The sequence below is a fragment of the Xiphophorus maculatus genome, chromosome 14 (assembly GCF_002775205.1).
Source record: "Xiphophorus maculatus strain JP 163 A chromosome 14, X_maculatus-5.0-male, whole genome shotgun sequence".
NCBI classification, from domain to species: Eukaryota; Metazoa; Chordata; class Actinopteri; order Cyprinodontiformes; family Poeciliidae; genus Xiphophorus; species Xiphophorus maculatus.
In genome coordinates, this window is record NC_036456.1 from 20928991 (window position 1) to 20948372 (window position 19382).

The 19382-nt window shown below is 42.0% G+C and overlaps 1 protein-coding gene across 3 annotated transcripts; it reads right to left on the reverse strand.

Moving 5' to 3' along the window:
• Positions 1-278: 278 nt before the first annotated feature.
• LOC111610929 lies at positions 279-17802 on the reverse strand. 3 transcript variants are annotated; one of them, XM_023346067.1, is made up of 11 exons: positions 17490-17802; positions 15712-16053; positions 12535-12627; positions 10454-10479; positions 7052-7370; positions 6318-6644; positions 5894-6217; positions 2131-2451; positions 1650-1964; positions 1342-1580; positions 279-806 (listed from the first exon to the last, which is right to left on the reverse strand). In XM_023346067.1, exons 1-10 carry the CDS (start codon positions 17557-17559, stop codon positions 1489-1491), a joined length of 2229 nt encoding a protein of 742 aa, XP_023201835.1. In that variant the 5' UTR covers positions 17560-17802; the 3' UTR covers positions 279-806; positions 1342-1488. The 3 variants fall into 3 exon arrangements, with proteins under 3 accessions (XP_023201835.1, XP_023201834.1, XP_023201833.1); XM_023346066.1 differs by having other exon boundaries at positions 1342-1577; positions 7052-7378; positions 10135-10479; XM_023346065.1 differs by having other exon boundaries at positions 7052-7378; positions 10135-10479.
• Between the last annotated feature and the right edge of the window lie 1580 nt (positions 17803-19382).

Consider the following 19382-nt stretch of genomic DNA (forward strand, 5'->3'; position numbering starts at 1 on the left):
AAACAGGAAACAGGAAGCAGCACAGCAGGGAAGCATCGTTAGACAGGAGCAGAAACGTCAGATATGAGACCTGGATGGTTCAACGTCCCGACGTTTCAGGAGGAGAGAAGAAGAAAAACAAAACTGGTAAAAACGCACACTGGGTCAGTCTGACCCTGCAGGACCACGCAAAGAGTGAGACACTGGTGGGATTTAAATAACTGTTCAGACTGTGGGAGGATGAAACAGGAGCAGAAAACTGTAATCTGGAAAGTGTGGAGGAAAGAAAATACCAGCTATTTGTTTCACTTAAAATGAAGCTTTAATATCAGAATGCAGCTGAACACAAAGTGAAGACCTGAGGCTGAACAAACAGCAGGATTCAACACAGAGCTGCAATAACAGGAAATAAAACTGTTATAAAAATTTCATACAAAACAACATCAATAAAAATCACCTGAACAAGTTTCAACACAGAAACACAATCAGGATGAGATTTGTTTTCTTTCTATTGTTTTATACAAAATCACATCATTACCACCATCACCACCCATCAGGTCACTTTAATGGTCAAATTTACTTTCTTCCTCCTGGTGGAAATCGGCCAGCAGGGGGAGACAAATCCTGTTTGCTACTCAGCCTGAAAACAAACATTTAAATCTGAACATGTAGAGAATAAAATGGGACTTTATTAAAAATTATAGACGTTGGCCTTTTTTTTTAAAACAACTGGGCTTGTCTGTTGACCTTTGACCTGAGCTCTCAGCAGAAACCAGTTTAACCAGTAGAATCTGGGATCCATCAGCCAGATTTGAATGGTTTTGTCTCTGAAACAGGAAACAGACATGATGATGAGCAGATGGCCCACTGATGACCTCTGACCTCCATACAGGAACAGACAAATAAAAACTTTATTTAAAACAGGAAGCAGACAATCAGCTGCTTCCTGTTTTAAATAAATCGGATTTAAACCAAACGCTGATAGAAATATTAACATGTTATTAACATGTTAATAATAGTTATTAACATGTTAATAACATGTTAATAATAATGTTATTAACATGTTAATAACATGTTAATAATAATGTTATTAACATGTTATTAACATGTTAATAATAATGTTATTAACATGTTAATAACATGTTAATAATAATGTTATTAACATGTTATTAACATGTTAATAATAATGTTAATAACATGTTATTAACATGTTAATAATGTTATTAACATGTTAATAATGTTATTAACATGTTAATAACATGTTAATAACATTATTATTAACATGTTATTAACATGTTAATAATAATGTTAATAACAACAGCCTCAGATCAGCAGAAACTTCCTGGAATCGATCAAACTGACCAGGATCAATAATTCTTCTGTCTGGGGTTCTGTTGGGCCCGGTTCTGGTAGCTGAGGATGATTCATAATTTCAGAGGTAAAAACTGAGTCTGCAGACCGGAACCAGATCCAGATCCTCTCTGATCAACAATCAGATCAATGAACTGATCAGACTAATTGATCAGCCATCAGAGGAATCGATTCAGCAGGGGAGCTGGTTCTGGTTCTGATGTCCTCTGGTTGGACCTGGACCGTCCCTGCTGAGGAGACAGAGGACAGTCAGAGGACAGACAGAGACTCAGCAGACAGACAGAGAGACCCAGACTGACCTTTGACCTTCAGACGGAACCATTTGACTCTCAGTATTTTTCTGTCTCTCCAGACTTTACATTCATAAAGTCCTGTGTCTCTCTCAGTGGGCCGGATCAGAGTCAGACTGACGTCTCCATTCTCCAGGTTTTTATCCATCTTGGTTCTGTAGAGCTGGTTCTGTTCTACAGGCTGATCAGAACCTTTCTGATACACAAGGATCTTCCTGCAACTGCAGTCCCACCAAACCACTGTAGCTCCTTCCAGCAGGTCACAGGTCACTGTGAATGGCAGCAGGACAGACTCCGCCCCCTCCTCCACCTCCACCTGTTGGTCTGAGAGAAGCAGAAAGAGGAAGATGAGCAGCAGCAGCAGCTCTTCACCACTTCCTGATGAGAGCAGCAGGAACAGGAAGGTGGATCTTTCTCCAGCTGGTTCTACTGGTACCAACTGGTCCTGATCCAATGGACCCACTACAAACATCTGATCTAAGCCACTGACCTTTGACCTTCAGCTGAACTTGTTTCTCCATCAGGATTTCTCCATCTCTGCTGTAGACTCTGCAGGTGAAGAGTCCACTGTCTGCAGGATATTTCAGAGTCAGACTGAGGTCTTTATTCTCCAGCAGGTTTTCATCCATCTTGGTTCTGGTTCTGTAGATCTGGTTCTGTTCTTCAGACTGATCAGAACCGTTCTGATACACATGGACCACATCATCATACTCGTCCCTCCACTCCACCTTAACGTCTCCATCCAGATTCTCTGTGGTTCTGCAGGGCAGCAGGACAGACTCCACCCCTGGTTCCACCTCCACCTTTGGGACTGAGAGACAACAGAGGACAAGATGAGTTGGACAGAAGATTATTGTCAGGATCTGTGTTTTTCTGTGTTTATTTAGAGTTTTCTGTGTCTCTGTGTCTCCGTGTTGTCCTGTCCTCCCCTTGACCATTCCCAGGTGTGTCTCGTTTCTGTGATTACCCTCTGTGTATTTAATGCCACCTGTGTGTCTGCGTCCTCGTCGGGTCCTCGTCTTGCAGTCGTTTGTGCTTGTCGTATGCACCAGTCTGTCTTGCTGTCCCTTCGTTTAGCTTGTTGCTACCGACGTTGAGCCCTGGCTTCTGCTCAGTCGTGCTGCCTGGTTTTGTGGACTATTTTATCATTAAAAGATCATTTTCTCACATCTACCTGGGTCATCTGCGTCTGCCTCACCACCTCACACACCGCATTTCATGACAATTATATTATATTTCAACAGTTTAGTATGAAAAGAAAACCTTAAACAGGCAGCATCAGATTGTAACCATGGCAACGATGAAGATGACTCTTTGTACTTTCACTAAATAAACTTGTCAGTTTCTTTAATTCCTAATTAAATTAAATGTGGGGTGTGCTGTGGTGGCGCAGGGGGTTAGCACGCCCCACATTTGGAGGCCATCACTGGATTACAGAAAGGATCATATTTAGCTGCTAATAATGAGAGATTTAATAAATAATAGAAACAATGTTTTATTTTTCATAGTTTTCTCAGAAACAGTAAACTGCTGAGTCAGCAGCCTGAACCTCTCTGTCATCATGCAGCCCTGAAAAAAAGATCTGATCTGAAAGCTGCAGCCATGTTGGACGGAGCAGCTTGGAGGTGTCGTTGCACAACACCCCCTTCTCTCTGCTTCCTCTCCTGAGAGGGGAGATGTGCTACCAGCTCTCCTTCTAACGGGTTAATTGAGTTTCCTAAATCTGCTGGGATTAATCCAGAACTGAAGTAAACTCTGTTTAATCTGGTTTATAGAAACGATTCGCCTGGTTTCTGATGGCCTACATCCAGGTGTCCCACCCTTCTTCCCCCTGTGAATTAGCCAGACTGAGCAGCCTGCAGCCAACTAGTTTCACAGAGCACACCTGTTAAGGGTCGCTCCTTCTCTATTTTACAACTTGCATTTGTTACTGAACCAGGTAGGTTTTAGTGACTCAGTGAGTCCCAAGGATGATGTTTTACATTTGGGCTACCAGCAACCTAAAAACATTTTCCACTTTTTCCTCTCCAGAATCATTGTCTTTGTCTTTGGGGTCTGAACCCAGCTGATGAGATAAGTGCGATGTGAAGCCACATGTTGTGGGCCAGACGGGTTGGTCCCCATGACCAGGACAGTCTTCGCCTCCGTGGCCCCGGCTCTTCTTCAGCTGCAGAGTTCTTTGTCCATCTCTTGGCTCGAAGCTGCCCGGAGGATCCAACGAAAGGTTCCTCTATTGCTCCCACCTTTTATAGGGTTTATCCACCCTTTGGTGCGTTAGCATTGGCTAGCACTGATGCTGGGCTTGTTTCATTGGCTGTCTGCTCAGACAGATGATCTCATATCCATCACTGTCTTACAGACATTATGTCCTGATGTCTGAGCTAATGTCTCAGGGTTGATCAACCTCCTACATTTGTTGCCTGCACAACCTTTTCTCTGAAACCTTCACGTTGCTCAACAATCTGTTTCTAAATAAGGCGTTGATCATCTCTGCTCTCCTGTTAGTTCCCCGTTTCCCCTTAACCTTTGACCTTTCACCTACCATCTACCTCCAACATATCAGTGATGTTTAATTGCAGTTACTTGTTTTACACCATTTCAAGTTCAATGTCAAAATCACATTTATTTTCTTTAGCTTCTCTGATTTAGCATTCATTTATAATTTTATAACTTATTAATTATCCTTATTATAATCTTAATGTGAGTTATTACAGATGTTTTCTGAAAAGAAACCAAGAATAATCCATGATTCTAATTATTTGATGCCAAAGTTACAGTTACTTGTTTTTCTTGTAAGTGTTCCCACAAATGTAAGTGTAAGTATTATTACAAGTAAACCAATATTAATATAAGTATTTTACTTTGAATCTTATCAAATTACTGAAAATGTTTAGATTTCATTCTTTAAAACTTTCATGCTTTAAAATAAGGAATAGTCTCAGCTATTTTTATAAATCTGCAGGCTGGAAACTTACTTCCTCTTTTTCCAGGAAACCTGCTTTTCCTGTTTCATCTCTTTATCTGATTATGATTTCTGATGATTAGATAGAAAAATAATTAAAGCAAAGTTTGCAGGAGACAAAAACAACCAGATTGATTTTATTGAAGTTTTAATTTACTGTTGGGCCTTGATGTCACTTGAGTGATTCATTTTAAAGATAACTTTATTTATTGTTACTGTTAAACTAAAATCTCCAGCATGAAGTGGGATGAGCTCAGGTTTCTTGCCAGAGGTCAGAAAACAACTAAACAACTGATGGAGACGATCAGTTTCCTCTGACTCCTGAGCTGCAGCCATTTTAATGTGGTACCACCAGAATCCATCTGGTTCTGGAGACTAGAGCAGAAAATGTTCTGGTCCACTGGATGAACAGCAGCAGTTCGGACCAGCAGAACAACAACAACATTTTGACCAGAACCATTTGACCCAAAGACGACATTAAAACTCAATAAAGCAGAATCTGTTTAAAACCCAAAGAGAAACTTTCAGAGAGTTGAGACACAAGGTAGCATTTAGATCCTGATTAACCATCATAGAAATATTGTCACTGATTAACCATCATAGTAAATATTATCATTGATTAACCATCATAGAATATTATCACTGATTAACCATCATAGTAAATATTATCATCACTGATTAACCATCATAGAAAATATTATCACTGATTAACCATCATAGAAAATATTATCATCACTGATTAACCATCATAGAAATATTATCACTGATTAACCATCATAGAATATCATCACTGATTAACCATCATAGAAATATTATCACTGATTAACCATCATAGAATATCATCACTGATTAACCATCATAGAAATATTATCACTGATTAACCATCATAGAATATCATCACTGATTAACCATCATAGAAATATTATCACTGATTAACCATCATAGAAATATTATCACTGATTAACCATCATAGAATATCATCACTGATTAACCATCATAGAAATATTATCATTGATTAACCATCATAGAAAATATTATTATCACTGATTAACCATCATAGAAATATTATCACTGATTAACCATCATAGAATATTATCATCACTGATTAACCATCATAGTAAATATTATTATCACTGATTAACCATCATAGAATATCATCACTGATTAACCATCATAGAAATATTATCATCACTGATTAACCATCATAGAATATCATCACTGATTAACCATCTGATCAATATCAATCAGGAGGACAAACAGAAACTCAGCAGAAACAGAGACCCAGACTGACCTTTGACCTTCAGAAAGAAGTGTTTTCTTCTCAGGATTTTTCCGTCTCTCCAGACTTTACATCTGTACCCTCCTGCGTCTCTCTCAGTGGGTCGACTCAGAGTCAGACTGAGGTCTTTAGTCTTCAGCAGGTTTTCATCCATCTTGGTTCTGGTTCTGTAGAACTGCTTCTGTTCTCCAGGCTGATCAGAACCGTTCTGATACACATGGACCGTCCTGCCTCTGCTGTCCCTCCACTCCACTCTGTCTCCTCCCAGCAGGTCAGAGGTCACTCTGAACGGCAGCAGGACAGACTCCGCCCCCTCCTCCACCTCCACCTGTTGGACTGAGAGAAAGAGGAAGATGAGCAGCAGGAACAGGAAGGTGGATCTTTCTCCAGCTGGTTTTACTGGTACTAACTGGTTCTGATCCAATTGAACACTGACCTTTGACCTCCAGCTGAACTTGTTTCTCCATCAGCATGTCTCCATCTCTGTTGTAGACTCTGCAGGTGTAGGTCCCTCCGCCTCTCCTAGTGGGCCGTCTCAGAGTCAGACTGAGGTTTTTAGTCTTCAGCAGGTTTTCATCCATCTTGGTTCTGGTTCTGTAGATCTGGTTCTGTTCTCCAGGCTGATCAGAACCGTTCCGATACACATGGACCGTCCTGTTGTCTCTGTCCCTCCACTCCACCTTAACGTCTCCATCCAGATTCTCTCTGGTTCTGCAGGGCAGCAGGACAGACTCCGCCCCTGGTTCCACCTCCACCTGTTGGACTGAGAGAAGCAGAAAGAGGAAGATGAGCAGCAGCAGCAGATCTTTATCACTTCCTGATGAGAGCAGCAGGAACAGGAAGGTGGATCTTTGTCCAGCTGGTTCTGAAGCAGAAAGTTCTACTGGGTTGAACTGGACTTTCCTTCCAGGTCCAGGTTCTCCTCAGAGCTGCTCTCCAGGTTCTGTGGACCTGGACCTCCAGTCCAGATCAGCTCCCAGCACCAACATCCCATAATAAGCAGAGTGTGTTGGTGGACCAGTCAGGATGAGGTTCTGTGTGTTTGGGTCAGAACCAGTTAGACTAGTTCTACTGGTACCGACTGGTTCTGATGGTATTGCCCAGTTCTACTGGTACCGACTGGTTCTGATCCAATTTATGCAACACAATCATCTGATCTCAGTCACTCACATTTAAGTTGGAGAAAAACTTTTTTCTCCATCAGTTTTTCTTCCTTCCAGCTGTAGACTCTGCAGGTGTAGGTTCCTCCGTCTCTCCCAGTGGGTCGTCTCAGAGTCAGACTGAGGTCTTTATTCTTCAGCAGGTTTTCATCCATCTTGGTTCTGGTTCTGTAGATCTGGTTCTGTTCTCCATGCTGATCAGAACCGTCCTGATACACATGGACCGTCCTGCCTCTGCTGTCCCTCCACTCCACCTTAACGTCTCCACCCAGACTCTCCCTGGTTCTCCAGGGCAGCAGGACAGACTCCTCCCCTGATTCCACCTCCACCTTTGGGACTGAGAGACACCAGAGGACCAGATGAGTTGGACAGAAGATTATATTATATTTAATGATAAAACTTTAGTTATTTAGTATGAAAATGTTCTTCCCAGGACCGGCCCAGAGGCCTGGCTCTACTGGTACCAGTAGCACCAGTAGAACCAGGCCATGTAGAACCGGATTGTAACTACATGCTACAGTTCAGTCAGTCTCACCACATTTATATTTTGTTTCTTTAAATCTTTTTGTTTAGAAGGAAACACATCATGACACTATTCTGGAATAAATGTCAACATTTTAGTTTACACTGTTTTACTTGATTTAAGCTTCGTTTGTTCTGAGTTCCCTCAGTTCCCTCAGTGACCTCCGTGACCTTCAGGGGAACAAAGAGGTGGAGAAGGGTGGAGCCTGGAAAGGGTGGAGCCAAACTGGTTCCCATCTCCGCTCATCATCCAGAGGGAAATGGGATTTTCTCATGTTGGCTTCAGTTTGGATTTTGTGTTTTCTGTGATCAGCCAGTATTAAGTTTCCCTTCGTCTCCTTTACAGAGTTCTGTTTGATTGAGTCAGTCTGACTTATTTCTGTTACTTTATGGTCATTTTTCATTATTTACCCAAGTTTCTGTGTTTGGGTTAAATAAAGAACAAAAATGTTTTTATTTAAACTTGTGTCTGATTCTGGTTTTCCTGCTCGGTCCATCACACCACAGCAACACAACAATTAAACAATGAAGATGATTCCTTGTGGTTTTACTAAATAAACTTGTCAAGTTTCTTTAAATCATAAGTTAAGATACTGTAATAAACTTTTTACATTTATTGTAGAAATAGATCTACATATTTTAGATCTTTGCTCTCAGTTTATCATAACAGCAAAGATGAATCATCAATCTGGTGTAAATATTGACCATTTTCTCATCCCTGTATGTTTCACAGAAGTAGGATTATAAAATCCAGGATCACAGATTAAAGCAGGCTTAGCGCCTTCAGTTCATCCTGGATTTATCTGTTCAGACCAAACCAGGTTCAGGAGCTGCAGCTGAATCAGACTGAAGTCGTTCAGGTGAACGAGAGCCAGCAGATTTATTCAGACCAATGAGATCCATCACAGATTCACTGATGCTACGCTAGATACAATGTCTAAAGTCACACCAAACAAACATCATCTGTTATTGGAGGATTAACTGAAGCAGATTATCCTCATTATGTGATGGTGGCGACGGCGGTAGGAGTTCACCCCGCCACCAGCAGGTTGCTGGTTCAATCCCCGCTCCACTTGCTGGACAAAACACTTGCCTGCTGTTGGGGTCAGAAGGTCAGTTGGTGCCGGCCAAGGCATTCTGACAGACTGACCCAGTAGTGTGTGAATGACTGTAGTGGGAAGAACTTTGGACTTGATGAGGCCATTCACCAATAAAAGCTGCTGTCCTGTCATTTGAACAACTTTAAACATATAAATGACCAGCCAATATTATAACATGCTAATCTGTTTTTTTACAGCCTGGAGCGGGCTAGCTTCACAGAATAAATCGCCATGGTAACTTACGCGTTACCTTTTTTGTGAACTGAGACTGTGTTACGTGTGTTTATTGGACAGGGCGGTCCAATCGGCACCAGATTTATAGAGCAAAGATTCTCAGAGGCTCTGATTTATTCATCTGAAGGTTTTTGTACTTTTCTAAATTTGCTCCGACTCCAACTTTCAGTGCAAAAGCTGCTCAGTCTTTATACATTAGGCCCAAATCTGGTCTGCATCCAGAACCAGAACCAAACAGGGACAAGCAGCATTCAGCTTCTAGGCACCACAGATCTGGAATAAACTTCCAGAAAACTGCAAACAGCTGAAACACTGAGAGCCTTTAAATCTAGACTGAAAACCAGCTGATCAGAACTGATTGGATTGGAAATGGATCACTGATCAATTTATTGGAAGTTTATCTGACTAAATGTTTATTGTTTCATAACTGATGATGTTTTAATCTTTGATCTGCCTTGTTGCTGAAACTAATAAACCTGACTGCATGTGATGTTCAGATCCGTTTGTTCTCCAGTTCCAAGCTGAAGGTTCTGGACCTCTGAGGCCCGGTTCTGTTGAGTTCTGGAAGGATCCAGGGTTCTGATGGAGTTCAAGGGTTAAATAGTTCAGAACCAGAGGTCCATTAATGTGCTAATAGCGGAGCTAACCTTTAGTTTAGTGCGTTAGCATTTAGCTCTGAAAGCATTTAGCTCTGAAAGCATTTAGCGCTCCTATCTTCCTCTAAATTTGTTTCTCCAGATCATTTCTGAAGTGATCATTTACTCGGCTGTTTGGTAAACTTTCAGTTGGATAAAGTTTTGGTAAATAAAGTGTTGAGGTTTTGGTTTTTGGTTTGACAGTGAGTCTATGAATGTGTTTCATGTTTTTATGACGTAAAGTGCTGAAATCTGCTATACAAATAAACTTGACTTCCTCTAAGCTGGTACCAAACATCTATTCTTTTAAAACTTTATGAAATGTGAATAAACACAATTCTTCAACTGGTTAGACCTTTATATTCATGCTCTTATTTTGAAGTGCAGCAGTTCTGTTTCCTCTCCTGTGATGCGATGCAGGAAATGATGTTTATTCTGTACCCAGAATGCATTGCTGTCTGTCCTGGACCTCTTCCTCCTGCTCCGCTTCCTCATCTTCACTCATTACATCACACTGACCTTTGACCTTATAATCAGCCAACCATCAGTATTGATCAGAACCAATCAGCTGATTGGTAAAATAAAACATTTAAACCACTGACCTTTGACCTTTAGCTGAACTTGTTTCATCACCTGGAAGTTTCTTATCCAGCTGGAGACGATGCAGGTGTAGATCCCTGAGTCTCCAAATGTGGGCCATGTCAGAGTCAGACTGAGGTCTTTATTCTTCAGCAGGTTTTTATCCATCTTGGTTCTGGTTCTGTAGATCTGCTTCTGTTCTCCAGGCTGATCAGAACCGTTCTGATACACATGGACCGTCCTGCCTCTGCTATCCTTCCATTCCACCTTAACGTCTCCAGGCAGTTCGTCCAACTTCTTGAATGGCAGCAGGACAAACTCCTCCCCTGATTCCACCTCCACCTTCTCCTCCTGCTGCTCCTTCAGTTCTAGAACAACAAGGAAGGAAAACTTGAGTTGGACAGACAGCAGCAGCTCTGATGTCTCCTCCCTGTCTCTGTGCCTCCTGGACTCTCTGAGGACAGAGACATGTGTCCATGTCCCAAGTGGAACCAGCTGCTGCCTGCAGCAACACACCAAGTTCTGCTCCATCCTCACCTGTTTGTCCTCAAGCTGCTGACCCACAATGCACCAGGAGCTGCTGACCCACAATGCACCAGGAGCTGCTGGCCCACAATGCACCAGGAGCTGCTGACCCACAATGCACCAGGAGCTGCTGGCCCACAATGCACCAGGAGCTGCTGACCCACAATGCACCAGGAGCTGCTGACCCACAATGCACCAGGAGCTGCTGGCCCACAATGCACCAGGAGCTGCTGGTTGAGGTTCTAAGATGGCGGAGTGAGGTGTCACTCTGGGTGTTTTTGGCTCTGGCTTACAGTTTTCGTTTAGCCCAGATTTAATCCATTATCTGAGCTTCTGCCTGGTTTAAACATGATTTAGGTTTTTTATTCTTAGTTTAACAACTTTTTGAAACTATTTCATCCTTCATTTCCATTTTTTTGCCGTCTGGGAATTTATCTACGGAGGTCAGCATGTCAGACTACAACTGGTCGGCTCTTCAAGAGGCTTGAGACGAAGGTATTGTTGAAGACATTGAGTTGGTCGGAGCCTCGTCTGATCCTTCGGGTAAAGAACAGAAGGTGAACTGGGATCACACACCTATTGAGAACTAAAGCAAGAAGAAAATGAAGCTACAGGAGCCTGAATGTAAGGAGGACACAGCGAACGGAGAACTTAACACAAAGATGGACAATCAGACTGAAATATTAAAAACGCATAGAAGCTAATCCTGTCGCCATTGAGGTAAATAAGAAAGCCATATCAGAGCTCCAAGCTACGGTTAACCTTCTCAAAAAACAAAACGCAGCGCTGAGGATCCTGTGAAGACCAGGCTCGTTACCAGAGACGCTGGAACCTGATGGTGACCGGACCGGACCGGACCGGACTGCCCGAGAAAGACGACGAGGACGTACGAGAATCCATCATCGGGATCCTCACTAGGATCATTCCTGTCTCCGTGGATCGGCTGCGTGACTCGGTCCACACCGTTCACAGACTGGGGAACAAAACTGGAGCCGCTTCGGCCAACAACCGACCCAGAGCCTCATCATTCAGTTCGGGATGCGAACCCTGCGAGATGAGGTCTGGAGGAAATCCAGGGAGGCTAAAGGCTGTAAAGAAATGCACATCAGCTTCAAGGAGGACTTTTCTAGGGAGGACAGGCTCCCAGGGCCAAACTGTGGCCCCTGGTTCAGGGAGCCAGGATCCCAGGGCCAAACTGTGGCCCCTGGTTCAGGAAGCCAGGAGCAGCTTTTGAACAACTACTGTGTTTATTTCATGTTATCTTTACTTTCACTTAATACTAGGGGTTTAAAAAATATTGTCAAACGTAAGGCTACTTTTCTTTATTGCAAGGAGCAAAAGGCTAATAGTTTTATTCTGCAGGAAACTCACTCATCAAGTGAGGAGGCCAAATTCTGGAAACTTCAATGTGTGATCAGATTAATTTTAGTCATGGTTCGTCGCATTCAGCTGCGTTATGATTATGTTTTATAAATTCCCAGGTTCTTTGTTGGAGCATATCAGTGATACAAATGGCTGCTGGGTAACGAATAGTGGAGATTGATGGAAATAAGATCATTTTGGTCTATATGGATATAATAATAAAGCCATGAATAGTATATTTTTTACTGACCTCAGAGTGAAGATAAAACAATGGAAAATAAAAATAACTGCTAGTATCTCTGCTCTCCTTTTCTTTTAAATCTTGCTCCATTTCTATCATTTTCCGTACTGTGTTTGTATTTTACAGTATTAAAATATTGTTTTTCCTCATCTATGCTACTCTGTTCCATGTACCACAATGTGTCGTTGTATTCTGGTTGTTTATCAATAATAATAAATAAAAAATTCAGTCCTGCTCTGGAGGAGAGCAGACCCTGACCAAAGGCATTATGGGTAATGGAGTTCTACACACTCACCTGATCTCATACGGTGCCGGAAATAAAAAGAAACACCAGCAGCAGCCAGAACCAGTAGAACCAGTAGAAGTATGGCCCAGACTGGAAACGGTTCTGTGGAGATAAATGAAGATGGATGAGTTATAATAACAGAATATTTTCATAATCAGATGATTTTCCATTAAATCTGAGTTTCATTAACAGACAGGAAACCTGGTTGACTCAGAGTTTGACCACAAGAGATCTGATTGGTGGAGCTGGTTGCCCTGGTAACCAGAACATGATCTGATCAGTTCATCCTGATTCTGATTGGTTGATATTGATAGAAGGTCAGGATGAGGAGCTGATAGAATCAGAACCGGTTCTGGATCAATTTGTCTCCTTTACTTCATCACTGTTTATGCTGATGACTGATTTCTCTGTCGTCTTCTGATTGGTCTAAATGCTGCTGCTGTCTTCTGATTGGTCTAAATGCTGCTGCCGTCTTCTGATTGGTCTAAATGCTGCTGCTGTCTTCTGATTGGTCTAAATGCTGCTGCCGTCTTCTGATTGGTCTAAATGCTGCTGCTGTCTTCTGATTGGTCTAAATGCTGCTGCTGTCTTCTGATTGGTCTAAATGCTGCTGCTGTCTTCTGATTGGTCTAAATGCTGCTGCCGTCTTCTGATTGGTCTAAATGCTGCTGTTGTCTTCTGATTGGTCTAAATGCTGCTGCTGTCTTCTGATTGGTCTAAATGCTGCTGCTGTCTTCTGATTGGTCTAAATGATGCTGTTGTCTTCTGATTGGTCTAAATGCTGCTGCTGTCTTCTGATTGGTCTAAAACAGGAGGGTCCAAAGTAGGTTCTGGAGGTCCGGCATCCTGCATGTTTTAGTCTCTCCCTGGTTTAACTCACCTGGATCCAACGGTGATCATTAGATGCCTAAGATGAACTTTGACCTGCTGAAAGGTTGTTGGTACCAGAACATGCAGGATGCCGGGCCTCCAGGACCCACTTTGGGTCCCCTGGTGTAAATGCTGCTGCTGTCTTCTGATTGGTCTAAATGTTGCTGCCGTCTTCTGATTGGTCTAAATGCTGCTGCCGTCTTCTGATTGGTCTAAATGCTGCTGCTGTCTTCTGATTGGTCTAAATGTTGCTGCCGTCTTCTGATTGGTCTAAATGCTGCTGCCGTCTTCTGATTGGTCTAAATGCTGCTGCCGTCTTCTGATTGGTCTAAATGTTGCTGCCGTCTTCTGATTGGTCTAAATGCTGCTGCCGTCTTCTGATTGGTCTAAATGCTGCTGCCGTCTTCTGATTGGTCCACTCAGACATGAGGACGTCTCTCCTGTCCTCCATCAGCTTCCTGTTCATCACAGAATTTATTTTAAATCTTCATGTCTCCTAAAAACCTCAAAGCTCCTCTGGTTCTTACAGCCGGACCTTCCTTTGGTCAGTCCAGCTGCTGCTGGGTTGGACCAGAACCAGGAGGAAACTACAGAACCAGGACCAGGATTAAACTCCAGGTCCAGCTTCTCCTCCTGCTGAGGCTCCAAACTCTGGTAGTTTGTGTCCTTTAACTACCAGAGCAGCTTCTCTCCATCTGAAACTCGTCTTTAGTCTCCAGAGTTTGACCCGCTGTGAGTCCACCTGGCCTAGTTAAAGTCTCTGCTCTAGTTTTAGTATCTGGTTCATTTCTTTTATTGATCGGACCTCTGAGCAGAACTTTGGTCCAACTTGCTGCTGTTTAAATGGTTCTGAGCCAACTGGACCTGGACTTCAGCCTCTCCATGATGAACTCCCTGCTGGTACCAGATTGGACCCGTCAGCCTTCAGAACCTTCCATCCAACCAGGAGTCAGAAACGCTGAGATTCATTTAGAACCAAAAGTTTCTGATGTTTTCAAAAAGTGGTTTTTATTTCAATCATCCCTTCTGTGAGTATCAGGGTCAGGATACCAGAATTTTATTGATTTAGGAAAAAGTCATAATAAAAAACTTAATAATAAAAAAACTTTCTAAAATTATGATAAATTTTTTTTATATTTTTTATTGTCATGCCACCTTGCTTGTTTGTGGTATGAAATTCAGACTCAGATTAAGAAATTTACTACAAAAATAAACAAATAAACAGACGATAAAGTAATTTAAGTGATATATAGTTATGTGTCTGTGATGGAAAAATGACTACAAGTTAACATCTGCTAGTCATGTTATATGAATGATTGTGAACTCTCACCAAAAGAACTATTTGGTTCCGTGTAGAAGGTTGGAAGTTGTTTTCTGCAGCTGCATCAGAACCAGACTGTCTCTCCTTTGTTTTAATTCTTTATCTTTGGTATAAAACTCATGTGTTTCTCTGCCTGGCAGCTTTTCATCCAGACCTGCTTCATCACTGATTGTCTCTGTATTCTGATCAATATATGAATAAACCTGACTGAGTGATTTTACCTGAACAGTGATTGGAAATAGTTTTTTTCCACGACACTCAACCACAAATCGGACACATTTTTGAAGCTTCAGGTTCACCTGAGTCTTTCCTACTTAATCCCTAATTCAGTTATAGTCGTTCTGTTTTGTGTGTGTGTGTGTGTGTGTGTGTGTGTGTGTGTGTGTGTGCGTGTGTGCGTGGGTGTGTGTGTGTGTGTGTGTGTGTGTGTGCGTGTGTGTGTGTGTGTCGGAGGCAGCACAGGATTGTAACTGATCTAAAATTAATAAGAACAACAGAAAAAGTTTAAGTATTTCTGTTATGTATTATTTATTAGACTTATTCCAAAGTATAACTTCACAATATGCTCAACATTCCTCACTTTAATTTCTTGGTTGTTTTTTGTGCTGGAATTATCATAAAGTTATTATTTTATTCTCCTAACAATATGACTTTATTCTCATAAAAACTAATCTGAGCTTGACCCTCATATTTAGTCGTAGGGTTGACCTGAACCCAAAGTACAAATAAATAGTAGCTATTAACACGTTAGTCAAACAAGATGGCCGCCCTGGGAAAGCTGCCATCACTCTGAACGATGGAAACGAGGAAAGTTTTGGTGGAAAAGATCTGATACCCCAAAAAATTAATGTTCAAAACCAAAACTTTGATCAAATCAATTAAATTGATTTATTGCCCAGTCCTAGATCAAAATTAATTTAATATTGTTGAACATGTCTCTCTCTGAGATCCAGAACCAGGAAGCTGCTGGTTCTGATCCAGAGACAAACACTCACCTGGAGGAGGAGGAGCTACAACCAGGCTGACGGTGCTGATCCGTTTCTTCTCCTGGTTCGTTTGTTTGACTCGACATTCATACGTTCCGCTGTCATCAATCGTTGTGTTCTTCAGAACCAAGGACGCGTCTCCTTTCTGTATCTGATTAACCAGCAGATCCATCCGGTCCTTGTAAGACTGAAGCTGCTTTGCTAGATCGATCCTCCCGTCTCTGTACAGGAGGACAAATCCTGACTTCAGATCGGTTCTGGTCCACTCTACGACTATAATCTCCCCCTGATCAGTATCTTTACATGGCAGAAAGACGTTCTGTCCAGGTTCAGCTTTGATGCTGTTCTGATCTGAAGGACAGAAAACAGAGAGCAGAGAGGTCAGAGGTCAAAGTGGACTTTAACTAGACAGTGATCAGTGTAGGTCTGTGTGATGAAGAACTTTGAGCTCAGATCCATCAATATGAAGATTCACCCAACAGAAACAACCTGGAATCCACCTGGAATCTACCTGGAATCTACCTGGAATCCACCTGGAATCCCCCGGTGGCCCCTGTCAGTCCCCCGATGCTTTGGAGACATTTTGGTTCATTTCATTGTGGCATGTTTGGCTTTTTGCTGCGGTTCTGATTATTGCTACAATATTTTCTCTGATGTTTATTTCATGAACTCTAATTGGGCCGAATCTTCCTTTAACACTTGAGGTTCTGCAGTAACTTCTGTTTACAGCCCAGAACCTCCAGCGGCTTTAACCCGCCTGGTAGAAACGGTAAGGAGAAGCAGAGAACAGAGAGCAGGTGGTACCGGGTGGTACCAGATGGTACCAGGTGGTACCGGGGCTTTGAGCTGCGTTGCGACTCGCGGTGACAGTCTCAGTGTCTTATATCAGGATGTCTGATATAAAGACAGATATTCTTTCTATCTGTCGGTGGTTCCGACCCAGACTGCCTGTAGTGAACCGGGCTTTTAGCAGAATGATGAAGTTAAAGTCAGAAGTTTCTCTGCAGCATTTCTGAGTTTAGTGGTGAGGCGGGTTTTGTCCCACTATTGCAGGACGATTATAAAAATATAAATAGAAACAGTTTTTCTAACGTCAACATCAGACCTACGTTTTTATTCACAAACCAGTTAATGAAAATATTCTTGCCCATAATTAGATAGATAGAGGAACAGATCCTCCTCCTCCTCACCATGGAGTCTGAACAACATGGAGGCTCTGAGAGTCATTATTAGCCTGAGGGCAGCCAGACTAGTTTATTTTACTACATTATTATATTTAGAGAAATATTATTGCTGAGGGGCACAAACAGGCCTTCTGACATACAGATTAAAAATAAAAAAACTCAAAAAGGGCATCAAGGATAAAAGGCCAGGGGCTCAAGGCCCCTTCATCCCCCCCTCTGCACGTGCCTGTCTGATGGTGAAACGCGGATCAACGTAAAACCTGTTAAACGTGTCTTGAAAAGTTTTTTCATGGAGTATAAAACACGCTGCCAGTCAACATGGCGGAGAGCTGCGATAAATGTTCATAATTCAGAAGTAGTTTTATAAAGAGCGTATTAATCTCGGTGTGTCTGAACCTGAGGACTTGCCGTCCTGTCATGAGTTTCTGCTTCACCGCATCTGATTCTAATAATCCAACTACCGGCTCAGAATGAACCATCATTAGATTCAGGTGTTAAACCAGCTAAAGAACTGAAACAAGCAGGATATCAGTAATAATAATGAGGACTGACCTAGGAAACCATCGCTGTATAATAACTTTATGTTTTCCAGCTGAATCTCACCTGCAGCAGAAACAAACTGCCAGAAAACCACAGACAGCAGGAACAGAGACGCAGGAAGAGAAGAAGCCATTTCCTGGTTGGTCTCCGTCCGAAATTAGATTCATGAGACGTTTCCAAGTGGGAAAAAATTCCTCGACATATCAAAAAACTGAAGTTGGTTTTCAACAAGATGACTTTTAGAAGTACGGTGAGGATATAATAAATGAAATAAACCCAGAGAAAGCGAAAATTCACAGCGCGTTCTGGGAAGTTTCTTCTTCTTTTCTGTTGTGGCGAATCGCCAGCAACTTTCAGTTAAATAACTGTGAAACTGTTTCCCTGTGGAAATCTGCCCCCTTGCGTCGGGAACGCGCACTGCAGCCAGAGAGGCAATCTGATCATTTCCACGGAGCCTCTGATCAATTTCTCGGTAAAACGGCTCATATAATCATGTCAAGGTTGTAACTTTAATCGGCAGCTAATAAATAAACGAGGTCTTGTGTGGAGGTCTTCTTATGCTGCTTTTTGTTGCTTCAAAAAACAAAAAAATTCTCAGTATTTCTCTACTTCTGTCACTGAAGCCTGTTTTCCAACACACTGAGTGTATTAATATTTTTTTATTGCTAATGTAAGTGGATTGAAGGACTGTTACCTGGCTGATAACAGGGCACAAAAACATTAAGACTTACTGAAAAGATGAGTGTGGCTCTCTGGAAAATCCCATCCTAATGTTAAACATGACAGATTACTGGATTAAAGAAATGTCTAGTTTCTAATTTTGGTGGGTCAAACATACTATCACATAATCATTGAGCGTTTGGTAACATTTGCTCTTTATTTGCCAAAGTTACTTGGGAGGAACCAAATATTTGAGCCCTTTCCCTCCAAGGACAGTAGAACAGGGGAACAGGTTATTTCAGGCAGCTAAAATATTTGGTTCATCCTCAAGTAACTTTGACAAATAGTTGATTTGACAAAGAGTTGATTGCCATGAGGAGCCATGTTGGGCCTTCAGTGACCAGTAGGAGAGGGCGGCCCTGTCCCAACACTCACACTGTGGTGGAAAAATGACTACAAGGTAACATCTGCTAGTCATGTTATATGAATGATTGTGAACTCTCACCAAAAGAACTATTTGGTTCCATGTAGAAGGTTGGAAGTTGTTTTCTGCAGCTGCATCAGAACCAGACTGTCTCTCCTTTGTTTTATTTTTTATCTTTGGTATAAAACTCATGTGTTTCTCTGCCTGGCAGCTTTTCACCAGTGTTGTATAGTAACGAAGTAAAAATACTTCACTACTTTACTTAAGTATATTTTGGAGTACTTCATACTTTCCTCGAGTATGAAAATTTTTGATGACTTTCACTTTTACTTCACTATATTTCCGAACTTAATTGCGTACTTTTACTCCGATACATTTTCAATGTGTGGTTTAGTTACTCGTTACAAAAAAGCGAGAGAGAGAAACGAAGTGTTTTGATCCCACCTACTGATTAGCAAGTAGCAAGCAGGCTACCGAACAAAGTCCGTAGCCTGCTTGCCTGGGCTTGTTCATCACCACCAATAGGATACACCTGTTTCGCTTCTCCCATTAAACACAAAGCAAGTCTGGCAATCAGCAGCAGCCACATGGAGGAGGAGAAGGAGACCACAACGACTGCAACTACGTCGGACACGGCTCCAGGGGAACCACCAGCTGGTGATGAGAGCCCATGGCCTTATTTAAACACAATACACTCTTTCGTGGGTGTTAAAGATTCGTCGTACCGCATGCAGTGTATGTTATTCCTGCCCGAAGATGTGGAAATTCTATCTTACAAAAACTCCCCGTCCAACTTGAAGAAACACATCGAGGTAACTTCTTATGAAATGGTTATAATCCTCCTGTTTCAGTAACTATAGCTTGGTCACTAG